Genomic DNA, 24,521 nt, shown 5'->3' with positions numbered 1-24,521 from the left:
CTCCCCTCCTCTCTCTCTCTCTCTCTCTCTCTCTCTCTCTCTCTCTCTCCCCCTCCCTCACTTCTTCTCTGCTTTTCTCTATCTCTATTCCCTCAACTCCCCTTCTTATGTCCTAAATAAACTCTATTCTATACTATAGCCATCGTGTGTTGTCTGTGACCTCAGAAGAAGGGATGCCCCAGCAGAGATGGCTCCTTCCATCTCACCATTCTGCACTTCTACCAAACATATTTCTGATTCTTTCTTTCTTTTTTATAAAACACAACACAAAGCAGAAGACAAATCAAGCCCTTGGTCTTCCTCTGAATCTCCAATGGATGTTCCCTGTTCCTGCCTACTTATCCTTGCAAGGGAAGGCAGTTTCCCTACCCATATCATTCTGTAATGTGTTACTATGCAATTGAGAGGCAAGTCTAGAGTTGGAAAAAGAGAAGCTAGTTATTATAATGACACCTTGGTCAACCTGAGACTTAGAATCACCATGAGTCAAGCGTCTGCAAGGCTATGAGAAGTTTTCTACATTGAGTTTTTTTTTTTTTTAAAGATTTATTTATTTATTATATGTAAGTACACTGTAGCTGTCTTCAGACACTCCAGAAGAGGGCGCCAGATCTCGTTACGGATGGTTGTGAGCCACCATGTGGTTGCTGGGATTTGAACTCTGGACCTTCGGAAGAGCAGTCGGTGCTCTTACCCACTGAGCCATCTCGCCAGCCCCCACATTGAGTTTAAAGGCCAACTCTTAATCCAAGTGTTTGGGCCCAGACTGCATAAAAATGAGAAAATGACCTGAGTATTCATCTCTTAGCTTCTGGGTAACAAGGAAATGTGACCAGACCTCTTCATTTGCTGCCACTATGACTTTCACACCATGGTGAATATACCTTTGAACCTGAGCCACCACACAGTTACCTTTCCTTCCTTATATTGTCTTTGCAAGGTATTTTGTCCCAGTAAGGATAAAATCCACAAAATAGTTGTTGTATAATATGCTCATTTATTTATTTTTGAATATTTGTCTGTGTATGAGTGTTTTGCCTGCTTGTTTTTATGTTCACATGTGCATACAGTATCTGTGGATTACAGAAGAGACCATTAATCGCCTGGAACTGGAGTTTTAGGCAGTTGCAAGCTGCCATGTGGGTGCTGGGAACTGAACCTGGGTCCTCTGGAAGAACAATGAGCCATCTCTCCAGTGCCCTCTAATACAATATCTTTTAAAAAAACTCATATTAAAAATATGGGATGATGAAGGTTTATAGTCAGTGCTGCAGTTGCAGGACAGCTGGTCTAGTCTGATCAGCAAGCCCCAGAACCCAGGAGAGACCCTATCTCAAAAGAACACGTGAACCTGGCACTGGTGGCATATGCCTTTAATTCTAGCACTTGAGAAGGAGATCTCAGTCCAAGGCCAGCCTGAGCTACATAGTGAGTTCCATGGGAGCCAAAGGTACACAGAGAAACCTGGTCTTGAAAAAACACCAAACAAAAACTAGTTGTTGGGGGATGATGAGATGGTGCAGTGGTTAAGAGCACTGACTGTTCTTCCAGAAGTCCTGAGTTCAAGTCCCAGCAATCAGATGGTGGCTCACAGCCATCTATAATGGGATCTGATTCATGTGTGCACTCTTTTGAACACACACACACACACACACAACCCGAATGAACAAATGTGAAACAATACCAACACCCCCATCAAATTTCCATGAAGAAAATTTGAAAAAGTTTGGCCACTGTGAACAATGAGGAACATTTCCATGACATTGCCTCCAGGAAACTATTCTTCCACATCCACCCACCCACCCTGCGACAGGGTTTCTCTGTGTAGCCCTGAGCTGTTCTTGAACTCACTCTGTAGATCAGGCTGGCATTCAACTCAGAGACTGGCTTGCCTCTGCCTCCCAAATGGTGGGATTAAAGACGTGCACCACCACCTCTGGCTCTAATTTTGGACTCTTGATTCTCCTGCCCCTATTCCCCAAGTGCTGGGATTATAGGTGTGCCACCACACCCAACTCTAATGGGAAAACCATAGTAATAAGTGGAATCTAGAATATCTGCAGTTTAAAAATGCCAGGGTATAGCCGGGCATGATGGCGCACGCCTTTAATTTCAGCACTCTGGAGGCGGAGGCAGGCGGATTTCTGAGTTGGAGGCCAGCCTGGTCTACAAAGTGAGTTCCAGGACAGCCAGGGCTATACAGAGAAACCCTGTCTTGAATCCTCCCCCCCAAATGCAAGGGTATGTAACTGAGGGACGGAGGTCATAGTATAGTTGTGTGCTTGCCTGGAATGGTAAATCTGTGGGTTCGATCCATAGTATAGGAAGAAGAAAACTTAGACAGTAAATATTAGGGAGTTGATGTTGGCTAGTGTTGTTGGAACTAGTGGCTGGCACTAGTAATGTTGGCCAGATGTGGAGCTGCTGCCCAGGGCTGTCTGGTCTTGTTGAGGCTTGACACCATCTGGTGGAAATGAGCTCATGCTGAAATGATGACGTGGTTGGTGACTGTGTAAAGCTGGGCTGGCCAGATCAACTACAGTTCTTTTATTAATTAGCTTTTGTTTTATTCATTGAAACTGCGAGTGTTGGATCATCCTGTAGCTCAGAATATTCACAGAATATTACTGTCGCTGGGCAGCAGTGCACACCTTTAATCTCAGCATTTAGGAGGCAGAGGCAGGTTGATTTCTGAGTTCCAGGCCAGGGCTACACAGAGAAATCCTGTCTCAAAAAACCAAAAAAACCCCCCAAAAACTGAAAAAAAAAAAAACAAAAAACAAAAAACAAAAAATAAAAAACAAAACAAAAAAACCCCCAAAACAAAAAAACAACAAGACTGTCACTGTAGCTCATTCAAAATGGTATTCATCTCAAGAACTCATTTGTCATGGTTTTCTATAGATATCTTCAGTGTTCTTTCATGCTATCCTTAGAGGCTAGAGGGCAGGCGGCTTCTCCCAAACAGAAATCCATTACTACAGTCCCTTTTCTCTTGATTTATTTTCTGTTTTGTATCACTTTTTTTGAAGCTGGCCGCTCATGTATCCCAGGTTGGCCTTAAACAGCTAACTGTCTTTGGGCTCACCTCTCATGCTGCAATTACAAGGATTACAAGTGTGCACCACCCTGCCTGGTTTTCCTTTCTCCATTTCTTTCTTTCTTTCCATTTTCCCAGGTGGGAGTCAGGGCAGGGAGTGAGACCAGGTTTCTCTGCGTAATCCTGACTGTCCTGGAACTCGCTTTGTATATTCGGCTTACCTGGAACTCACAGAGAGCCGCCTTAAAGGCGTGTATTACCACACCAGGCCATAGGATTGATAGTTCATAACTGTAATCCCAGGATTTGGGAGGCTGACGCAGAAGGGTTAATACATTCCTAATATCAGCCTAGGCTACATAACATACATGGTGGGTTCAAGGTCAACCCAGGCAACACAATGAGGCTTTGTCTCAAACCTCAATTTTTGTTTGCTTTGAGCTAGGGTTTCTCCGTGTAGACCAAGCTGTCCTCAAACTCAGCGATCTGCTTGTCTCTGCCTCTTTAGTGCTGGGATTAAAGGCATGCACCATTAATGCCCGGTTTAAATTGCGAAAGTTTTAAATGGAGGTTTTATTTAGGAAGGAAAGCTCTAGAATTAAGTATAAATAAACGGGAGGTGAGAATCCAGTGTGTGGCTGTGTTCTCTCCTAGATCATGAGAGAGAACAAAAGGAGAGGAAACTAGTGAGACAGAACAAAGGCATGGAGGAAAGTGCAACCATCTCTTCTCTTCTTCCACCCAGGACGGTTCTCTAGAAGGTTCCAGAAACGACTGTGGCAAGGCTACGGACATCACGGTGTCCCGAGGAAACCACAACAGACGCCCAAAGGCAGGCGCACACTTTCCCGCCACGCTGTGGCGGGGTACTAGGGGAGGGTCCGGGCAGGGCGGTAAAGTAGACGTCACGTCCGGTTTGGGAAGCGCCCTGCAGGAGAAAGCGGTTGGAAGGCGCGCCGAAGTGGGTGGGGCCAGGAAAGCGCGCCTTCGGGGGAGTGGGTGGGACCAGGTTAAAGAGCGTGGCGTCACATCCGGCAGCGTTAGACCGGTGCGGAGGTGGTGCGGAGCGTGTCGGCTTCGAGCTCCTCGCAAAAGTGTGGCGTCGCGCTAGGCTGCGGCGGAGCCTCTGTAAGGAAGGCGGGAGCTTGACAGCTTCAGGAAAGGCCCGTAGCGGTGACAGCGACCCGGAGTCATGAGCGACAGCGGCGAGCAGAACTACGGCGAGCGGGTAAGCGCGGAGGTGCGCGGGCGGCCGCGGTCCCCACCCTGTTACTTCTCCTTCTAGGCCTCTCGGCCCGGTGCGGCCGGGTGTCGGGAGCCTGACGTCCGGAGGGAGCCGGGGCGCCGGAGGGCCTGGTGGCCGGCGCCTCTAGTCGGAGGGAGGCCGCGGGCGGGCTGTGTGCCTCGCACCCGCCACGACCGTTTTTTTTTTTTTTCCTTTCCCCCCCGTTACGGGGCGGGGGGAGGCTAAAGATGGCCGCGGCGTCCGTCGGCGTTGGGGGATGGGAACGGTATCTTCTTTCGCCGTTGCTCTCCTGCGAAGCCGCGCCGCAGCCATCTTGGGCTCGCGGGCCGGGCGCGCTGCCAGAGGCACAAAATGGCGGAGCCGCCGCTCCCTGCAGCCCGGCTTTGCCGCCTCGCCACCCCGAGTCCAAGGGTGAAGCGGAGAAAAGCCACGTGTGGTCGGGAGCCTAAGGGGACTGACTGCTTTTCGGTTGATGGAGGGCCTCCTGGTCCCGGTAAGGGACAGCTAGCTCTAGGGGGCTCTCGGAGCATCTGGAGACGGAAACGGCTGAGGGGGATTGGGGCCCCGTTAGCTTTGTGCTGCAGCGTTTCTCCTATTGTTGAGAGCTTACTGGAATAGAACGCAAGGTCGTTAGGCGTTGTTGTATAGTCTCCCTCCCTACCCCTGGGGGGACTTGGGAAGGGGAAACGATTGACGACAATTTGATGGCGCTATTAAACTCTGAAGTCGACGGGATTTTATTTTTTTAAGCTTCCACCTCCCAGAGGGTGAAAGTCGGTAGAGGTTGATTAGATTGTATACAATGGGCCTGGACTAGGCCCAGCTCCAAAGCTGAACAAATGAGGCGCATGTGGCGTGGCTGTAGAGTTTAGGTTAAAAACTGTCACGTGAAGATGCGGAAGTCCAGGGCTCAGTGAACAGGTAATTGCAGTTTGGAAACGGCTTACAAGCATCATAAGAATGGCTGTTTTGCTCTTCTCGTACTAACGTTTTTATTTTTGCAAAAAGTTCACAGGAACACTTAACCACTAGTTCATAGTTTATTTTTTTGGTTAGTAAACTAAAAGGCCTTTGACGGTTTGGTAGAGAGCATTCTTGGACTTCCATGGTGAACTTGGACCCAGAAGGAGTAATTTGAACGGATATAATCTTTTATATACGGAGATGGGTCCCTAAGACAATTTAAAGTTCGGTGTCAACCAGTGCTTGCCTTTTACCTAAGGAAAGAAAGCGATGGGGGAGTGGGACAGAATGCTGTTTTCCTGATAATGGAGAATGGGACCTAGTCTCAGTGATGGGCAAGCCTCTACCACTAAACGATATCCCAACTTTTAAGTTCGTTTTGTTTGAGCTCATAATTTCGCCCACACGTACCTTACGATGTTGAGCCTGCCTTCCGAAGTTGAAGTTAGTCTGTTTAGAATTAAAAGCAAATAATTTTTTGTTGTTGCTTTGGGACTAAATAGGTATGCATTATCATACTTGTGGAAAAATTTCCTAGTGTTAGCTGTGGGTCACGTTACTCGAGGAAAAAAGCAATTGAATGAAAGTGGGTACCATTTTGAAAGAACTGAGAAATTGTTATTCCTGTTAGAGACTTTTTTTGTTTTTAGTAAGATGCACCTTCTGGTGATTTTCAGTATTTGAGGTAGTCACTCTATGTCCCTGTCTTGGAACTTAGCTCTGTAGACCAGGCTAGTCTCAACCCCAGGCCTTTGCCTGCCTCTGCCTCCCTAATGCTGTGAGTTTAAGGTGTGAATCAACACATCCCGCTGACCTGACTACTTAATTGGAAAAAGTACTAAAAATCGACTTTCTGATTTATCTCTAAACTTGAAAGTTGTGGAATACTTACAACTCAAATTTTTTGTTTTTAGAGACTTTTTCTGTTGTAGCTCTGCCTGTATGAAACCAGGCTGGTTGGCTTCAAACTCATGAGATTCTCCTGCCTCTGGCTTCTGAGTACTGAGGTTAAAAACACCTGGAGGTGTGTGCACAATCCCCTTTTTGGGCCATGTGTACAATTTTGAGCTACCTGATGTGGGTAGTGGGGCACAAACCTGGCTCTTCCTAAAGTCAGTAAGTACTCTTAACTGCTGAGCCAATTTTCCAGCCCTGTAATTACGTTTTTTTGCTTTTCAATTGGAATCTTGGGATGAGTGAAAAACTGAAACATTTAGCTGAACTTTTCAAGAAGGCTTGCCAAAACAAAAGTTCAGAGATGAGGTTTAAAAATAACTTCAGGGTAAGCTGGGCAGAGTGTTGCAGGTTTGTAAATCCTAGCTGCTTATCCTGGATAGGATCCAGAGTTCAAGATACCTGGGTAAATTATTTAGTAAGACTAAACATTTTCCTCCAAAGGAATAAGGGGTAGTTTAAGGACTGGTTGTGTAACTCTTGCCTGCCACACAGCCTCAGCCTCCTTATACACAAGCATAATGCAAAGTAGCAAGACCAGACCTGATGATTATCTGATTCACCTTCCCTTTTACTATAAGTGTAAAAATCATGTTCAAAGCAATTGTCTTGGATATGCCTGGTATAACCACCTATCTCTGGAACCTGAAAATGAGTTTCATTGACTTCTAGACCCTTGGAGTTAATAATGTACATGGTTTAAATTGTTAAGCTCCCTGGAATCTCAGTAGTGACTACCTCTCTTCCTGTGGACACTGCCACACTTCTGGATTCCCTCAAACCCTTTAGGCTTTCAAAGTTGTTTCCTAAACAGACTGATTGTGTGAAATAGTGTTTAGTTTGGTCACAAAATTTATTGGATGGATGTTAGCTCCGTTGCTGTATGTTCTCATTCTTTGCTATCTGTAGTATTTATTGAGTTGAGTGGGTCTTTTCCGACTTATTTTAAAGTTGGTGTGATTAAAATCTCTTCTAGTACTTATTTGGTTTTTCAGAGACAGGGTTTCTCCAATATAGCCCTGGCTGTCCTGGAACTCACTTTGTAGACCAGGATGGCCTTGAACTCAGAAATCCTCTTGCCTCTGCCTCCCAAGTGCTGGGATTAAAGTCACCACACCCGGCTTCTTCTAGTACTTTTAAATTCATTCTGTAAAGCACCTTTTCTTTGAAGGAAAAATACTGCCACTCAGTGTAAAGTATTGGTGTTAATATTTGAAAACCCAGTAATAGTTCCAGTATAGGCTGTGAGGCTTTTATTCATTTTGATGGTCCACTTCTAAAATTCTAACTTCTTTGAGATTGTGAATTTGAGTCTTTGTCCTGAGAAGCCAGAAACTAAGGATTGTACAAGCTCTAGATAGTCTAAAATTTTTGTTAGGCTATTTTATGACTGTAGTAGCCAAGAGGTTAAAGAAAAGTTTGGAATTAGCAAATATTGTGGTCCGGTAGTAGCTGTATAAAGTGTGTTTGGAACATAGGCCATCTGAATCAAGTAGTAGCTTCTGGATACCACCCCATCCAATTGCCTTTCAAATTCTGCAGTTTTTCTCTACCCTGTGATAGATACCTTTGTATAGTCCTTGCTTTTATCCCTTAACTCTAAATTCTCGTTTGTAAAACTAAAACATTTATTTCTAAAATAATTGTGGCCTTTACACACAGTTTTCATTAACAATGGGGTTCAATTAATGTGGCAAGTTTAAGAAAATTGTTTGCATACTTTTTTTATTGCTGACTAGACAGGTATAAGTCTCTTGAAACTGGAATTGTTTTCTTTGGCTTAAATAAGAATGCCTGTTAATATTGTGGCTATTGTTAAAATAGAAAGTGGTATTTTAAAGGCGAAGTTACAAATGATTTTACAAGGTAAGTACTACTGGTTTTGCTGAAAATTTGAAGAGGAATTTGTCTTGTTTGTACAGTCTTTTTTTTTTCTTTTCAGTAAAACCACAAACAAATGCTAAAAATGAATACTTTTAACCTTGACTTTGTAGTTTGGCCAAGTCATTGATTAGAGCTATGGTGTATGTGTCCCCAGGGTTTTATTGTTAATTAGTATTTATGCACAGCTATTGTTTTCTAAGGTGGTATGGTGATTATTTTAGAAATTAGTGCATTTACACAGCTTATTATTGTAGGATGTGGGCCTTTATAGAACTAAGTTATCATTGTTTTTTAAGTTTCAGGTCAAAATTGACTAGCAACTTAATAGTCTCCATCCAAATTGTTGCTTTGGAGGCTATTTTCAGGTTACTTACTGGCATAGATTTTCACGTGCCAATTTGGATGGGGCCCTTTTCTGTTTTTGTGCAGCAGGGCGGTGGTGGCCCACGCCTTAATCCCGGCACTTGGGAGGCAGAGCCAGGCAGATTTTTGAGTTCGAGGCCAGCCTGGTCTACACCAGGACAGCCACGGCTATACAGAGAAACTCTATCTCAAAAAACCAAAACCAAAACAAAAGTTTTTGTGCTTAGATAGTGGAAAGAAGTTTCTAATAAAAAAAACATGTGCTTTTGAGAGAATTGTTACCAACATAAGTTTGGTATTTTTTACAAGTTTATAAAAAGCAGCTAGTATAGGTGTGTCAGTTTCCCTGTTTTTTTTTTTTTTTTTTTTTAAAGAAACTAAGCATTTGAAGATTTTTCTCCTCCATCCTTGTAATGCTTGGAGGGGGGAAAAAGTAGAAGATGCCGACTACTGCGTTTGGGAGGTGGAGGCAGGATTGGGTGGGTCATCTAGTGACTTTGATGCCATTCTTGGCTACATGAGACTGGCTCCCAAAAAGTCCTTTATTCATTTCTATGCTGATCTTTTCTTTCTGTAGCAAGGTGAAGTTTTTCTTTGTTCATCTCATTTTGTTATTAAACTACTCCCCCAGTAAGGTGTTTTCCCAAGTAGGATCCTCTTTCAACCAAACATGCTAGCCCAGTACTTGATCTTGTAGTTTTATGAAGTGGTTGCTTCAGTTTAGCTGAGCTCAAATAATCCTAAATGCAAATATTGTTTAGCAGTGATTTTGTTCTTTGAGTATAAGAGAAGGCTTGGAGAGCGGTAATGAAGCAATACCAAAGTGGCCTGAATGTTGAAAAGTCATGGCACCTAGAGCTCTAGTGTTTGTGAATCTAAACCCTGTATAGATCCGTATAAATAACCTTTAGGGAGGCCAGGCACTAAGGAAATGTGCTTGGGCATTCTGATTCCATGATTACATTCGTGCTTCCAGTAAATAGCTCCCATTGCATTTTAGTGATGGCTATTACAAGGAAATGAATTATTGCGACTCCCTTAAATAAAAGCCATTAAAGTGTTTCCAGATTAAATGATAATTGACTATAAAGTTAGGCTGGAAATTAGGCTTTTTCTTAGTTAGAAAAGATGATACTATAGCTATGGTTGCCTATACCAAAAAAAAAAATTTTTTTTTAAAGAAAAAAATTTGTTTAGTTTTTACCAGAAGAAAATGTAGGAGGAAATAGTAAGCATGCAGAAATATTTAGCAGGGCAACAAGGGATATTAGACTGTTACATGGACACTTATTTTGCTTAGTGTTCCAACAGTGTTCCAGTTTGTATTAAAAATTCACAAATATGCTAAAGTGTGGGCCTTTTTAATAATTTGAGAAGATTAACCATAACTTTCTCATAACCAACCTTTGAACTAGGATCTCTCCTTTGGACGTCCAGAAGATTAATATTTTGTTAATAGAGGGGGAAACTTACAGAATTCTTTGGACATAACCACTGTTGGAATCAAGTTTGCTCTGTTTTTCTTTATAGCTGTTGGCATGTAATAGTTGATTAACTTTATTTAGTATCAGGATTTTAGTTCTAAATTTAGTAATTAAATTAAACTCTTAGTTTCACTAATGCAGATTTCCCAAGGGTGGGTTGAACAGATCCATAGGTTTGCTGACATTGTTTAACAATGCTGTTTTTAAATACACAGTAATGTGGCATTAAATCCATTTCCTTATCTAGACAAGTCACAGAATTGTAAACCTCTTCAACCCCAGCCTTTGTCATCATTGTGCAGATGAGTTGTCCTTGCTTTTCTTTCTTGCACTTTTGTACTAAAATGTGTCATTTTTTTGACTAGAGATGTGCTTTTGACACGTAGCATTTTCTCTTTAATACAATAAGAAGTGTGAGATGTGATTTACAGTTTGTAAAAAATGTTAAATGAACAGTAAATGTTCAGTGGCGCACTTCACATTCATGTTAAGCATGATAAATTTATTTGGAATAGACAAATGATTACCATATACCATCAGGAAACTATGTAGTTTCAGTTTTTTGAGCTGCATATCTAGTATTTTTTTAATCCAAAACTACGAAAAGGGATTTTTTTTTCTAGTTTCAGTTTTGGCACTGGATTTTATCCTGGAGTTTTAAAATATTCTTCATCCTGTTCTTTTTCTATTAAGGTTAATGTTGAAGAAGGAAAATGCGGAAGTCGTCATTTGACAAGTTTTATAAATGAGTATTTGAAGCTCAGGAATAAGTGAAGCTGAAATTTGAAAAAATAAAAGAAAGAATGCATGCTAATTATCAGACCAGAAGTCCCACTTGTAGAATATTGAGCAATTTGTGTGAAGTGGGGAAGATGAAAGAAGTCAGAATTTGAAACGGAAGAATGAAGAAAAGAAATAAAAATGAAGTTAAGATAAGAAGTAATCTGGAATCAGAAAGCACTACGCTAAGTAATTACTAGTCTGTTTATGTGTCCCTGTATATTTTGCTAAACATGCATGCATTATTTGTTTAATAGAAGAAGTATATACAGGGTAAAGAAGTGACTTCCAAGGGAATCGTTTAAATTAGGTAATAATTCTAATTTTAACTGCTTAGTCAAATGATGAAAATGCAATTTAAAAAACTTTGTAGTTAAATAGCAGGCTGCAGCATCCTGGGTAAATGGCCTCCCATTTTGCCTTAGGGTTTTGATCTATTGTTCTCTGCTGGTTCTGGGGCATGAGTGAGTATGAGTTGGAACTGGTGGTCTTCTTAATGCCCTTCGGACTCTCAAAATGCATGATATTTTCTGCTTTGATACTGAACAGTGTATAGTAGAATTTTCTACTGGAAAAATCGATTGTTACCAGGGTGAAAATGGGACTAAACCCCCAAAATCTAAGCAAAGCATCTAACACCATTATTTATATTGTGATGCAAGCATTAGGTTTTCACAAATTTGTGGAAAGCTACACTGCTTAAGTCCAAATGTTGAGATCTACAAGTGCCAAATGAGGATGATTCTTTTATATTATTTCAGTTTAACGCCTGTTCCAACTGAACTAGGGTTTTTTGCTGAAGTATATATAGTAGCTTCCCTTAAAAGAAATGGGTCAGACAATGAGAGCTAATTCAAAGTGTGATAGTAGCTGGTATTTGTGTCTTTTCTCTTATCTTTAGTTTATTACAATGATTTTAAAGTAAACATTGTTTTCTTCTAGTGAGCTACTCCAATTGAGAAAAATAAACACAAAATTCCTGTCTGTGTTTTGACTGATTATAGTTAGGTGATTAGCATAATGCTAATACCAAGCACACACAATCCACAAACAAACAAACAAACCAGTAGTTGTCTTTACCATGCAGAATATTAAATAAAGATTATCATCTTAAAGCTATGGCAACTTTAAATTTTTTCTGAGTGTTCGGTCTTTAGAGCTATTGACAAAAATGAATTAAATGATTGTGAAGGATGCATGTTGTGTTGGTACACTTTAGCCTATTGTCAGTGCTTTTTACATTATTTCTGTATTTTGCAAAGAGAACACAATACTGTCTTATAGGAGACAGTTGCTTTGTAAAACTAATAAGATAATTGAGTGGAATTTTTTTATTGTTGCTACTCAAGCTTGTGTGATTTTGGAATTTTATTCTATAGCCCAAGTTGGATACACTTAAAGTGAAAATAATGTTGATGTTAGTATACATTTCCCATCTGTTCCTTCCCCCACCCCCTTTGGTTCTTGTTTCTCCTTCGGACCATTGAGGGTGATGCTTTTAGATTCTGTTCACAGGGAAAACTAAATTAAAATCAGGGCTGAAATGGGGTTTAGAACCAGGGAAGATTACTTTTTGAAAGAATCATAGAAAATATTTAACTTGTAATATTGCGTTTGTGAGGACTTAAATAGCATAGTACTAGGGTGCCTAACAAGCTAAAATCTGTATTTAGGGCTTTGTATGCTGAGCTGCTGTTCTCTATAGGAGCTACAGACTGCTTGAGATTTTGTTTTTAAACTTGACCTGTTCCTTACAGGTTGTGCACTAGTTAAAATGATGGCTATGATTTGAGAACATTTTTTTGTATTTTTTCTGGGAATTTCTGGCATTGTTTTATTTATGCTTTTTCATTCATGATCTCTTTCCTTTCAATACTGGCTCTCCATAGAGTAATTCTTTAGTTTTTTTTTTTTTTTTTTTTTTTTTTTTTTTTTTTTAATAGCTTTCTCACACAGTCGAATTTGAAATTTTATGTATGAAGGATTTTCCTAGCTGGTTTTAATAGAGTTGTTTGTGCGTTAAGGTTTAAGATTAGCATAGAGCTTTGGATTTATTTAGCTAATCTAAGTCTCGTTTATTCACACAAAAATCTTTATTTTTTTTTTTAACCAATTAAAGGTGTTCAATATAACTGGAACGATTTAACATCTTTAAACTCTGATGGGAACGTTTAGAAGTGGTCTTTTGTTGTCCCTACTCCGCCCCACCTCTTAGTCCAACTAGGTGGCAGTATACAGACCTGAAATCTTTTGTATTCAGGTGCTTCCCCTCATTTCTGATATAAGAAATAGTTGCTCAAAAAGTACATCTGTGACATAGCATTTTACATAGGGAGGCTGAGTGGAGCCTTGGGAGCTTTCTAAGCCATCTGTTAAGACCCCTTTAGTCTACTAGAAGTTTAAGGAGAAACCTTGCTCTGGCTAATTTTTCATACTAGAAATTGTTTTTTCTTTGAGCAAACAGCAGCAGCAAGCCTGATAGGAGGGAATTTTTATTTTCTACCTCTTTGTTCCTAGGCAAATTTCTGTTAGCCAAATTTTTTCTTTAGTAAAGTAATCTAAGAAAGTAAGGTAAATTGCCGTGATGAATATTTACTTGAGAATTTGTTACAGAATCCAGGGGCTGGGTGATTGGAGTAGTCTCCCTCCAGCAGCAATGAAAGTTAAACTGTATCTTGGTATTAAAGGCAGCTGTTCTCTAAAACAGTTTATGTCACTCTTTGGGGATTAAGGAAGGTCTGATAGAAAGGTGATGCTGTCTATGTATGACATGTCATCACACTTGTGTTTTATGTCATTCAGGTGTTTTCTAGATGATTTGGGGCCTTGAAAGCTGAACTCATTCCTCTGGTGGTCTATATCTTTTTTACTTGAGGTCTCCTCTCCTGTGTTGTATACAAAAAATATATTTTTATGTCCTGAGTACAGAGGGTAAATTGTCCCCCTCATTCTGTATGTAAATTGCTTCTGTATCTTTATTCCTTTTTGAGAATGGCCACACTATTCTCAAGGGAGAGCTGTTGTGGTTTAGATCCATGTCCTTTGTTTAGTTGGGCTCTAAAATGTTTTGTGGTTAAAGCTTAGCTGTCAAGGAGAGTTAGTACTGTCTACTCATTTAGAGTTATTTTTTTAAAATGGCTTTGTAGAATTTTTCTTAGCATTCTGTTGCTATATGCATTTTTTTCTATTAACACAGCTTTTGGTTTATGAAATGGTTATCCTGTTTAACCATTTCTTCACGCCTTTTTTTTTTTTTTTTGGAGATTTTGTGTTGGTTAATTGGCAGTTAGTTGGAGTCTTGACAGAAAAACACGTGCATGATATTTGCTTAGGCATCTTTAGAATTTGTCTTCTGGGCTCCTAGACAATGAGCTGCTTCTGATTTTACCCTGTGTGAATGTGCCTTTGACATAGCATTTCTACTTTTTCTCAGTTACTTGTATTCTGTCTTGGTTCTTGTCAGTTTAGTCAATAAACTAGATCTTGGCTACCCTCTTTACTTAGACTGTTGCTGCCTTTCTCTGTTCTTAGCTCCAGGTTGCTCTTGAGTTTTGTAAGAGGTCCCCACAAACACTAAAAGCAAGAATCTAGCTAGATTTCTTCTACCTTCAGAGCTTGAAACTCAAGATTATCCTTACTGCTTTTGCCCCTCATTCAACCAACTTTAAATTTAAATTTTATAGGGTGCTTTCATTGCTTCTGGAGCAGAATAAATGTCAAAGTTAAAGTTCATTCTCAGTTGATTTAGTGTTCGTCTCCAAATCCTTGGGCAGGTCTTTAACAGTCATACTTGGGACACCTTTTAAGGGAGTGGAGTTAGATACTTCTTATTTCTGCTCCAGAAAGGTGGAAGGAAAAACCAATTGATTGATGTCAGTTGAAGCAATGAAACCATTATACCAGGTATCCTCAATCCCTGCCCTCACTTATGTTTCCTTATTTTGGAAGAGGATTGCTCTCCTTGGCCATTTATCTCACAGAAGCTTATTTGTTTTTAAAGTTTCCAAAACAGTATACAAATTAAAACTTTTGACATCTGCGTGTAGGAATCCCGTTCTGCTTCCCGAAGTGGAAGTGCTCACGGATCGGGGAAATCTGCACGGCATACACCTGCAAGGTCTCGCTCCAAGGAAGACTCAAGGCGTTCTAGATCAAAGTCGAGGTCCAGGTCTGAATCTAGGTAAGAAAGGCCATTTTGATATCTCTTCATTAACTCTGCTGATATATGGTGTAATTGATAAACTAGTGAAGGTCTGTTATCCTACTTTTGCTGATTTAACCTTTTGAACACCAGCACTCCTCTCTGTGTGTTGTGGTTTAGGTGACCACTTTATACAGAGGTAAACACTCTAGTCGAAAGCCAGGACTGTTACCAAAAAATAAACCCCCTGTGATGGCCTTTAGTAGTGGGCATACTAGGACATACAGAGTAAAGGATAGATAGCATTGTGAGACGTAAAGGTGTGCATGAACGCAACTAGGATTGTGCCGTGTGGTCCAATTTTCAAAAGAATTTTAAGTATTTTTAACATATTTTTTATATTTAGTTATAACTCCAAAGACTTCTGTCTTACATACAGGTCTAGATCCAGAAGAAGTTCTAGAAGGCATTATACAAGGTCACGATCACGATCTCGCTCGCATAGACGATCCCGGAGCAGGTCTTACAGCCGAGATTACCGCAGGCGCCACAGCCACAGCCATTCTCCCATGTCTACTCGAAGGCGTCATGTTGGGAACCGGGTAAGATTTCTGAAGTGCTATGGGCTGCATGCGCAGTAGGCAAAAAAGTATTGTGCATCTGAGGTAGTGCACCCCCAGCCTGAAGACTATTTTGGAACTGTGTACTAGCTGATCTTTGTTTTGACAGTGGAGTTTAAATAACTTGAGCATTTATATTGGGATTTACTTTCCCTACTAAGTCAGATTACCGGAACCTTTTGGCATTCGTTTTTGTTTGAAACATTTGTAATATGGGGGTGAATTTTACTGATACTAGCTGTTTAATTTGTTAAATTTTCTGGTGGATTTCATCTATGATCACAATATACAATATAATTTCCCTCTCTGACTTTAGCTGTTAGACATTCAGAAGGAATAATGGAAAAGCATATGAATAATTTATAAAGCTTAATGTTTGCTTCATCTTTACTTCTTGTTCCACACTATTGCCCTCATGTTTAGTAGCAACATTACTGTTTTTAATCTTAATGGCTTAATTTGCAAATTAAATTTTATAATATCTGACCACTTAAAATAGTCAAACATAATAATCTTTAAGTAGTTGTTACATATGTTGTGCAGTTCTTGTTCAATGTAGATCAGCATGCCTGTGTCTTCTGAGTGCTGGGATATAGGTATGTGCTGTGCCGCCACCACCCAGTTGGTTCCCATTTTAAGACAGTTTCACTGTAGTATGTCACTCTTGCTGTCCTGAAAAAACTTACAGGGTTAACTAGGTTGACCTCTAACTAAAAAGATCCACTTGTTTCTTGCTCAGTGATGGAATAAAAGTGTGTATGACTATACCCAGCTCAAGTTTTATTTTTTTTATCACCTTTTTGAGGTGGGTATCTGCTACACACATTGAAGTCAGAACCAACTTGAATGGGTTGGTTTGTCAAGCTAGAAAGGTAAAAGCAAAGGCCTTTACTCATTGAGCTATGATTCTGTTGGTGGGAATTGAGTTGTGTAGTGGCTAACTGTAGATTAAAGATTGCTGTGAGGTTTGGGTCAGTCTGAGTTGTGTGGTCTCTGACTGAACTAAATAAATGGTCCATGCTTTTTTTTTTTTTTCCCCCTCTTGATAGGGATTGTGCTGCTCTGATTTATGCCTGCTTGTTGTAATTATTTTTCCCCTTAGAATAAATTCCTAGATGAATATCATCTGAGCTGAACTTCAAAACCCAAAATCAGACTGTTAGATTTCTTTTTATAAGACTCTTAATCACCCTCTCTCCCTGTTTTAATGTTGGATTTAGTTCTCTTGTGGGATTTCTTAACCCTTTGGTTATTATACTGTATACCTCAATGTTTTGTAAGATACAATGGTGCTTGATCTAATCATTTTATCTTTTTTCTATACTAGTTAGATTTATGTTAGATTCTCAAGGATTAAAAATTTCCTCTGTGTTTTCTAGGCAAATCCTGACCCCAACTGTTGTCTTGGTGTGTTTGGGTTGAGCTTATACACCACAGAAAGAGATCTAAGAGAAGTGTTCTCTAAATATGGCCCCATTGCTGATGTGTCTATTGTATATGACCAGCAATCTAGACGTTCAAGAGGATTTGCCTTTGTTTATTTTGAAAATGTAGATGATGCCAAGGAAGTAAGTAAATTCTTACATTCACTTTAGTTAAAAACACCAATCTTGTTGTTAACTGTTCTGATAACCAAGTGATTGACAAGGTAATTTCTTGTTTCATAGTATAAATTTAAGACCTAAGACATGCATCTATAGATTTGAGTCAAACTATTTCTGCCTGCCAGTGGTGGCCCACGCCTTTGATCCCAGCACTTGGGAGGCAGAGGGAGGTGAATTTCTGAGTTAAAGGACAGCCAGGGCTACACACAGAAACCCTGTCTCTGTGGAAAAAGGAAGAAACTATTTCTACTTGGAATGTGTTAAGTTCATTGATATTCTGAAGTTATTCTTAACCCTGTGCAAAATTACATGCCAATGAAATGTGACTCCCGGCATTTAATTAGTCTTAAAGCTAATTTAATTAATCTGGTACACGCTTACATTGTTTTGAAGTAAATTCTAAACCTATGATTTGCCGTCACTGTAATGCTGTGTTGATACATAAAACCATGAAGTTTGATAAACTGTTTTGATAAGCATACACTGAGCTTTTTTTTTTTTTTCTTTTTTAAAATGTTGAATTTCTTGCTTGACTTAGTAGAAAGTGAGAATGTGACTATCTGTTTAGTAATGTGCAACTTTACATTTTAGACTCATTAGTGTAAAAAGAGAGCAAGGTAACAACAGGTCCATTGATTATTGTTGAGACCTGGAATTAAGCTTTTGCTAGAATTTTAATACACTAGTTCTTCATGAAATTGGGAGCTTTTAAAAAATTTTTTTTTAATTAGATGTAAATAATTATAAAAATGACATTGAATTTTAAAATAGAATTCAAAAAGAACCTTCTAATATGCCAAAAGATGTAAGATACAGGTAATAGAATTGACAGTGTCAGCATTTTGTATTTGTAAGCCTGTATTTGTCTTTGTATAGCGCTACAACTTAAAAAATAGCCTTAAACTCGAAAACATAAATCAAGTCTTTTCATAAAGGCTTTTGACTCCCACAACAGGCGTTTTGAATCATACAATGTCAGCGACAATTTTTCTTCTAATTCCAAACAGCCATGTGTGAAGGGGAACATTTGGGCTTATTTAATTAGCAAGTGCTAATTTATGAAAATTAGAATTTGGGTTTCATAAATATTAGTGTGCTGGATGTGTGTATAATCCCACATGTGTATATAATCCCAGCATTTAGTATGTTAGAGACAAAGGGTTTAGCTAAAGTCCATCTAAATTTATAGATAGGTATTTTGTGGGTCATGTAGGCTAATACCGTGATCTGCATACTTTTTTATTTTTGTGGTAAATTTGTAGTACAGAGAAAAACATTTATAAATTGTGGGAGTTTTTTTTTTTTTTTTTCCTGGCCAAAAATAGCTATGTGATAATTAGATACATTGTCCAGGATGTATGTAACAATTTTTATCTTTTGAAGGCTAAAGAACGTGCCAATGGAATGGAGCTTGATGGACGCCGAATTAGAGTCGATTTCTCTATAACAAAAAGGCCCCATACCCCAACACCAGGAATTTATATGGGGAGACCCACTTAGTAAGTAACTTCTTTGTGTGTAAGAATGGGTGGGTACTTGAGGCACAGTGTTGGGTATCTTTATCACACTCCATCCCCTAGCCTCCATCTCGTGAAGAAATGGTTAAATATTCTTTATATGCACTACCGCATGTATGTAAGATTCAGGGGGCAACTTTGTGGAGGCAAGTTCTTTTTTACACTTTTTTTTTATTTAAAGATTTATTTATTATATGTAAGTACACTGTAGCTCTCTTCAGACATTTCAGAAGAGGGAGACAGATCTCATTACGGATGGTTGTGAGCCACCATGTGGTTGCTGGGATTTGAACTCCGGGCCTTCAGAAGAGCAGTTGGGTGCTCTTACCTTACCCATTGAGCCACCTCACCAGCCCCTTTTTTTACGCTTTTATGAGGGCTCTGAAGCGAACATGCTCCACAAGTGTTCCCGCCTTCCATTCTTGGGTCCTCTTTTTGTTTCCCTTTTTAAAAATATCCATATGCTTCATGACTGTGTAGCCATCTACTGGATCCTGCTCAACCTACTATGCTTTACACCTTCCTAAACAACCAGCTCTTCTCCACCAGCAGCTGCATAGAGCTGGTTCCTCAGGGAGGGGTGGGGCCTTGGTAGGAACATCCCCTCACCCCCAAATGCTGGAATGTTGATTGATCCAGGTAACTAAACTGGAGCTATCATTAGTTCTAGAGTACAGTTCTCTTATCTGTAGCTTTAGAATCTTTCTCCTGTTTTCCTGATGTTTGAGTTTGGAGTGGGGGGTTAATCAATATTGATGTCCCATTTATGGTTGAACACACACGCTCCTACACACTTAGTCTGCTGTCCAACGCCAAAAGAAGCTTCTCCAAACCATGGTCCCAGCTTCAAGTTTTTGGTTTTTGGTTTTTTTTTGTTGTTGTTGTTGTTGTTTTTTTTTTTTTTTTTTGGTTTTTTGAGACAGGGTTTCTCTGTGTAGCCCTGGCTGGCCTGGCACTCACTTTGTAGACCAGGCTGGCCTCAAACTCAGAAATCCGCCTGCCTCTGTTTTTTTTTTTTTTTTTTTTTAAAGATTTATTTATATGAGTTCACTTTAGCTTTCTTCACACACTCCAGAAGAGGTCATCAGATCTCATCATGGATGGCTGTGAGCCACCATGTGGTTGCTGGGAATTGAACTCAGGATCTCTGGAAGAGCAGTCAGTGCTCTTAAACTCTGAGCCATCTCTCCAGCCCCCCAGCTTCAAGTTTTGAAAGAGTGTTTCAGTGTTTCAGTGAATCTAGAGTGAGCTTCTGTGACCTTCCTGTATGTCACTATACATTATGTTGGTGTCAGTGACCTATTTCAGACCTCATACTTAAGTAGTAGTTTACTGATTGATTCATCTTCAGAACCTCTAAATACAATTTATTTTTAAAAATCGCGAGGGGGCCGGCGGTGGTGGCGCACGCCTTTAATCCCAGTACTTGGGAAGCAGAGATAGACGGATTTCTAAGTTCTAGACCAGCCTGGTCTACAAAGTGAGTTACAGGACAGCCAGGGCTATACAGAGAAACCCTGTCTCGAAAAACAAGACAAAACAAAGATCGTGAGGGGATGGGTTCAATTGCAGATGTTAAAGAACATCTTACTTAAGTCTCAGCTTCAGGATTTTTTTTGTTTGTTTGTTTTTTTGGGAGTTTTGGTTTTTTTTTGTTTGTTTGTTTTGGTTTTTTGTTTTGTTTTGTTTTTGAGGTGTAGGGTATTAATGGAGCCCTGGTGATGCAAGCCTTTATTCCCAGCACTTGGGAGGCAGAGGCATGCAGGGCCACAGAGTGAAAACTTGTCTCAAAACAACAGCAATAAAACAAAGGCAGAATCCTTACCCTACAACCTGAGCTAGTCTCAAACTCACTTTCTGCCTGTTTGGTGCTGGGGTTAAAGAAATGTATGCCACTGCCCAGCAGTTGGTTGACTTTTAATACAAACTCAGTTGAATATGTGTGCTCCTAAAATTCAGAATATTGCACATGAGTATACGCATAAGTAAAGTGTAGCAAGGGAAAAGAAAACATGGTATTAATACTAAAGAGGTCTATTAGATAGACATCTCTAGTTTTTGTGCAGGAAAACCAAAGAGACATTTGCTTAATCATATCCAAGGTACTAGGGTGAATTGTTCTCTTCTGTCTGTGAAGACAAATTTTAGCAAGAGGGAGACTAAAAGATATATGTTGTCGTTTATAGTGGCAGTTCACGCCGCCGAGACTATTATGACAGAGGATATGATCGGGGGTATGATGACCGGGACTATTACAGCAGATCATACAGGTAAGCTGTATAGAAGTCAGTCCACACTGAAAGCATTACAAAAAGCCTAAGCTTTTAGAATGTAAGAAATAGCCAGGATTTAGGGCAAAATTTAATAGGTCTAATTTCATATGTAGTTGGATGCCTGGTTGGTTAGTTTTTAAAGATAAATGAAGAAAAACTTAGCTAATATAGAGGTAAAACTTAATTTTTTTCTGTTACTGTATGACCAACAGTAATTCTAAACCTTTAGTGTAAACTTGTAATTAAGTATGGGTCACAACTCATTGATTTGGTATTTTCATGTTCAAGACATGGACAGTTGGTCATGAACTATTTCCTGTGGAAGTAAGTCTCTAATAAGTCCAGACTTCTACCAAAATGGCATCTCCCTACCCCAATAGTCATTCCTGTGTTTAGTGGTACTTAGGACTGAGAAGTTAAAGGTCTTTATTGAGAGCAACTGTTATTTCAGAAAGTGCGCTTTATCATGTTAACTATAAGAAAATTGGGGTTTGTCCTTTGTTGTGGCGATTGTTTCAACTAGACAATTTATTCCTTTTTCTGTCTTTACAGAGGAGGAGGTGGTGGAGGAGGTGGATGGCGAGCAGCTCAAGACAGGGATCAGATTTACAGGTGTGCCAAAGGGTTTTGAAGTCTGGATACAGTAGAATGCCATTAAAAAATGTTTGCCTGGAACTTAGCTCGCTTTCCTCTTAGTGGCAAAACAGGTTTTGAGACAGAGAAGGTCCTGGAACTCAGAGATCTGCCTGCTTCTATTTCCCAAGTGCTGGGGTTAAAGACGTGCCCTATCATATCTGGCTTTTTATTTTTTTAAAAGATTGATTTATTTCTGTATTTTGCCTGTATTTATTTCTACATTCATACTTGGATGTATCCTTGGAGGACAGAAGAGGGTTTCCACATTTGTGAGCCAGCCTTGTAGGTGCTGGGAATCAAAGTACTAGGGCAGCCATTGTTCTTTGCTGTTACCTGTCTCTCTCTGGCCATGGGATTTGATTTCTTAAAGTTTGCAAAGTAGTTTTCCATAAGCAGTGGAAAGGGCTTTGTAGAAACTGCAAATTAATTGAGCTTACAAGAGATAATTAGTTGATAACACCATTTTTTAGATAGTACATTTTGTAAGCTTTGAATCACGTGGAGAATCATGTTTAAAGCTTTCTGCTTGCTAGGTCCATGAGCTCTTAAGTTTTGCGTTTTTAATTTACACAACAAGAAAGTGAATATAGAAAACTAAAGTTTATCCATCAGTGGATTTTCTTTTGGCTGTTCATGAAAATGGCTTGAATGAATGGTGTTTTTTGTGGAACATTATTAAAAATTGTAATGTTTATTTGGTATTTGGACCTAATATATTACATTTTAAAAGTTGATCAAAATCTAGTTTGGGACCTGGCAAAAGTTAGGCTTTGTTATTAGCCCAATATTATATAGATGTAGATGCAATCTTAATTTTTTTACAGAAGACGGTCACCTTCTCCTTACTACAGTCGTGGAGGATACAGGTCACGTTCTCGATCACGATCCTACTCACCTCGTAAGTTACCTTGATGGGTTTTATCTCTTGTAATATGATATGCTGAAGTATGACTAACTGCCTTGTAACTTTGCAAGTCCATGCTGTTCCATCCCCGCTGGCTATGTCTGCACACAGTCTCATCTGTGCTACATGAATGGTTTAAATATAAGCTTACTAAATTGAATTTTTATTTCTTAAGCATTTATAAACTAATCTAGTATTAATGCTTGAGTGAAACTCTTACTCATGGCAGGGATTTTTTTTCATTCTAGGTCGCTACTAAAGCATGAAGTTGAAGACTTTCTGAAACCTGCCATAGAGCTGGGATATTGTTTGTGGACAATATTTTCTATTGTCTCCTGTTTAAAAAGTGAACAGTGCCTAGTGAAGTTAGGTGACTTTTACACCTTTTATGATGACTACTTTTGGTGGAGTTGAAATGCTGTTTTCATTCTGCATTTGTGTAGTTCGGTGCTTTGTTCAAAGTTAAGTGTTTTCAGAAAAGTATGTTTTGCATGTATTTTTTTACAGTCCAAATTTTGACTGCTGAGAAGTTTCTATTGTAAAAAACTTCATTTAAAAGGTTTTTCTACTGAATCCAGGGTATTCTGAAGATCGAAGCCTGTGTGTAAAATGCTACCAGATGGCAAAAAGCAACAATAAACAAGTTTGATTTTTACTTTTCTTTCTAAATATCAATGCTTAACCAGAACCATTCTTAAGTTATCAGTAAAAAAGTAAAAAGTTAAATAAATTTCTTTCAGGAGTCCATGAAACTTGCCATATTCAATATACCTGCGATTAAGTGTTAAAAAATACGCTGTAACTCTGTACTGCTAGTATTAGAACAAAAATCTTCCCATACAGCAAATGCTTAATGCTTACATTAATGTGGATGTGTCGGCCTTTATGTAATCTGTATTATATATAGCAGGGAATAAGAGCTACAGATACATGCCTTTAAAGGGCTGTTTCTTAAGGCTGTTACAAGGAGATAATGGTATTTCAACTAATTATCAGCAAGTGACAATACATTCCACCACAGATGGACTCTTGTTCTTCTAGCATCTAGACGATATGAAAATACTGGGTGCTTCAAAGTATGGAAGGAGAGAGGGGATCATCAAACCTTGTCATGGATGAAGACTGCCTGTTCATTTTTTAAATATGATTTTCAGGTCCTTTGCTTACCAAAGGAGGCCCAATTCACTCAAATGTTTTGAGAACTGTTTAAATAAAGGCAAGAAAAATTGCTGATGCAACTTGTTTTTACAAAGAAGTGTTGGTTTTCTTTTTAACTGTTGTAATTAAAGTCCTGTAGTTTATTTAGTGACTGGTGCAATATTAATACTGTTCTTGCTTCAAGACAACATTAAATCTATTTCTCAAATATATTGGCCAAGTAGAACTGGAATGACCGTTTCTCTTTGGTGCTGAGGCTGTGTTAAATAACCTCCGACATGTCTGGGTAGTTTGCAAAGCGTGTTTTTAGTACCGGTTTGCTTCTGTTTAAGGCTGTTAAATGTAGGACTTACTTAGGGGCTTTTAGCCCTTAGATCTTATTTAGTATATACAGGTGTTCCATAAGTGCTACACGTTATTGTAGTATCCACTTGCAGAGGAAGTTTGGCTTAGATGAATTTGATACCTAAAAGCTTCAAGATGCAAGTACTCAGAACACAGTGCTACCTAGAACAGTCTTATTAAATAAAACTCATTGTACTGTGGGAATATCTGGAAATCCCCCCTATAAATCATTGAACTAATGAGGAGCTCTAGTTTGGGGGTGGCAGGGGGGTTAGAGGGAATAGTAGGGCTAAATGTGGGTTTTCCAGACTGTCAGGATCACAAGTATCTTTCTGGACAGCCAAACTTACAGTAAGTGTATCCCAGAAAAGCGCACTGATGTTTTTGATAACTAGGTTTCATTTAGACCATTTTTGTGAGGTAGCTTTTCACTTCCACTGTATGGTTTCTTATTACCTCCAGGATGCATTATGAGGAAAAACAGTTAAATGCAGCATAGCATTGTTGCTATAATGAATGTGCTTGAGCATCAGGTTAGTTTTAAATGTAAAATAACAAATTGAACTAGATTTCCAATTGGGCATTGAGGTGAGATACTGTTATTCAAAT

At 39.3% G+C, this 24,521-nt stretch overlaps 1 protein-coding gene across 2 annotated transcripts; it reads left to right on the top strand.

Moving 5' to 3' along the window:
- Positions 1-4,045: 4,045 nt before the first annotated feature.
- On the top strand, positions 4,046-23,664 carry Tra2b (transformer 2 beta homolog). 2 transcript variants are annotated; one of them, XM_021185075.3, is made up of 9 exons: positions 4,046-4,268; positions 14,761-14,894; positions 15,295-15,457; positions 16,855-17,043; positions 18,463-18,578; positions 20,783-20,866; positions 21,422-21,481; positions 22,333-22,403; positions 22,658-23,664. In XM_021185075.3, the coding sequence occupies exons 1-9, from the start codon at positions 4,233-4,235 to the stop codon at positions 22,666-22,668; spliced, it is 864 nt and encodes a 287-aa protein (XP_021040734.1). In that variant the 5' UTR covers positions 4,046-4,232; the 3' UTR covers positions 22,669-23,664. The 2 variants fall into 2 exon arrangements, with proteins under 2 accessions (XP_021040734.1, XP_021040732.1); XM_021185073.3 differs by having other exon boundaries at positions 22,330-22,403.
- Positions 23,665-24,521: the final 857 nt, after the last annotated feature.

Source organism: Mus caroli, unplaced genomic scaffold (genome assembly GCF_978045245.1).
Source record: "Mus caroli unplaced genomic scaffold, Mus_caroli_1 scaffold_17, whole genome shotgun sequence".
Lineage (NCBI taxonomy): Eukaryota > Metazoa > Chordata > Mammalia > Rodentia > Muridae > Mus > Mus caroli.
The sequence above is the reverse complement of the archived record's forward strand: the minus strand, read 5'-3'. Positions and strand labels throughout refer to the sequence as shown.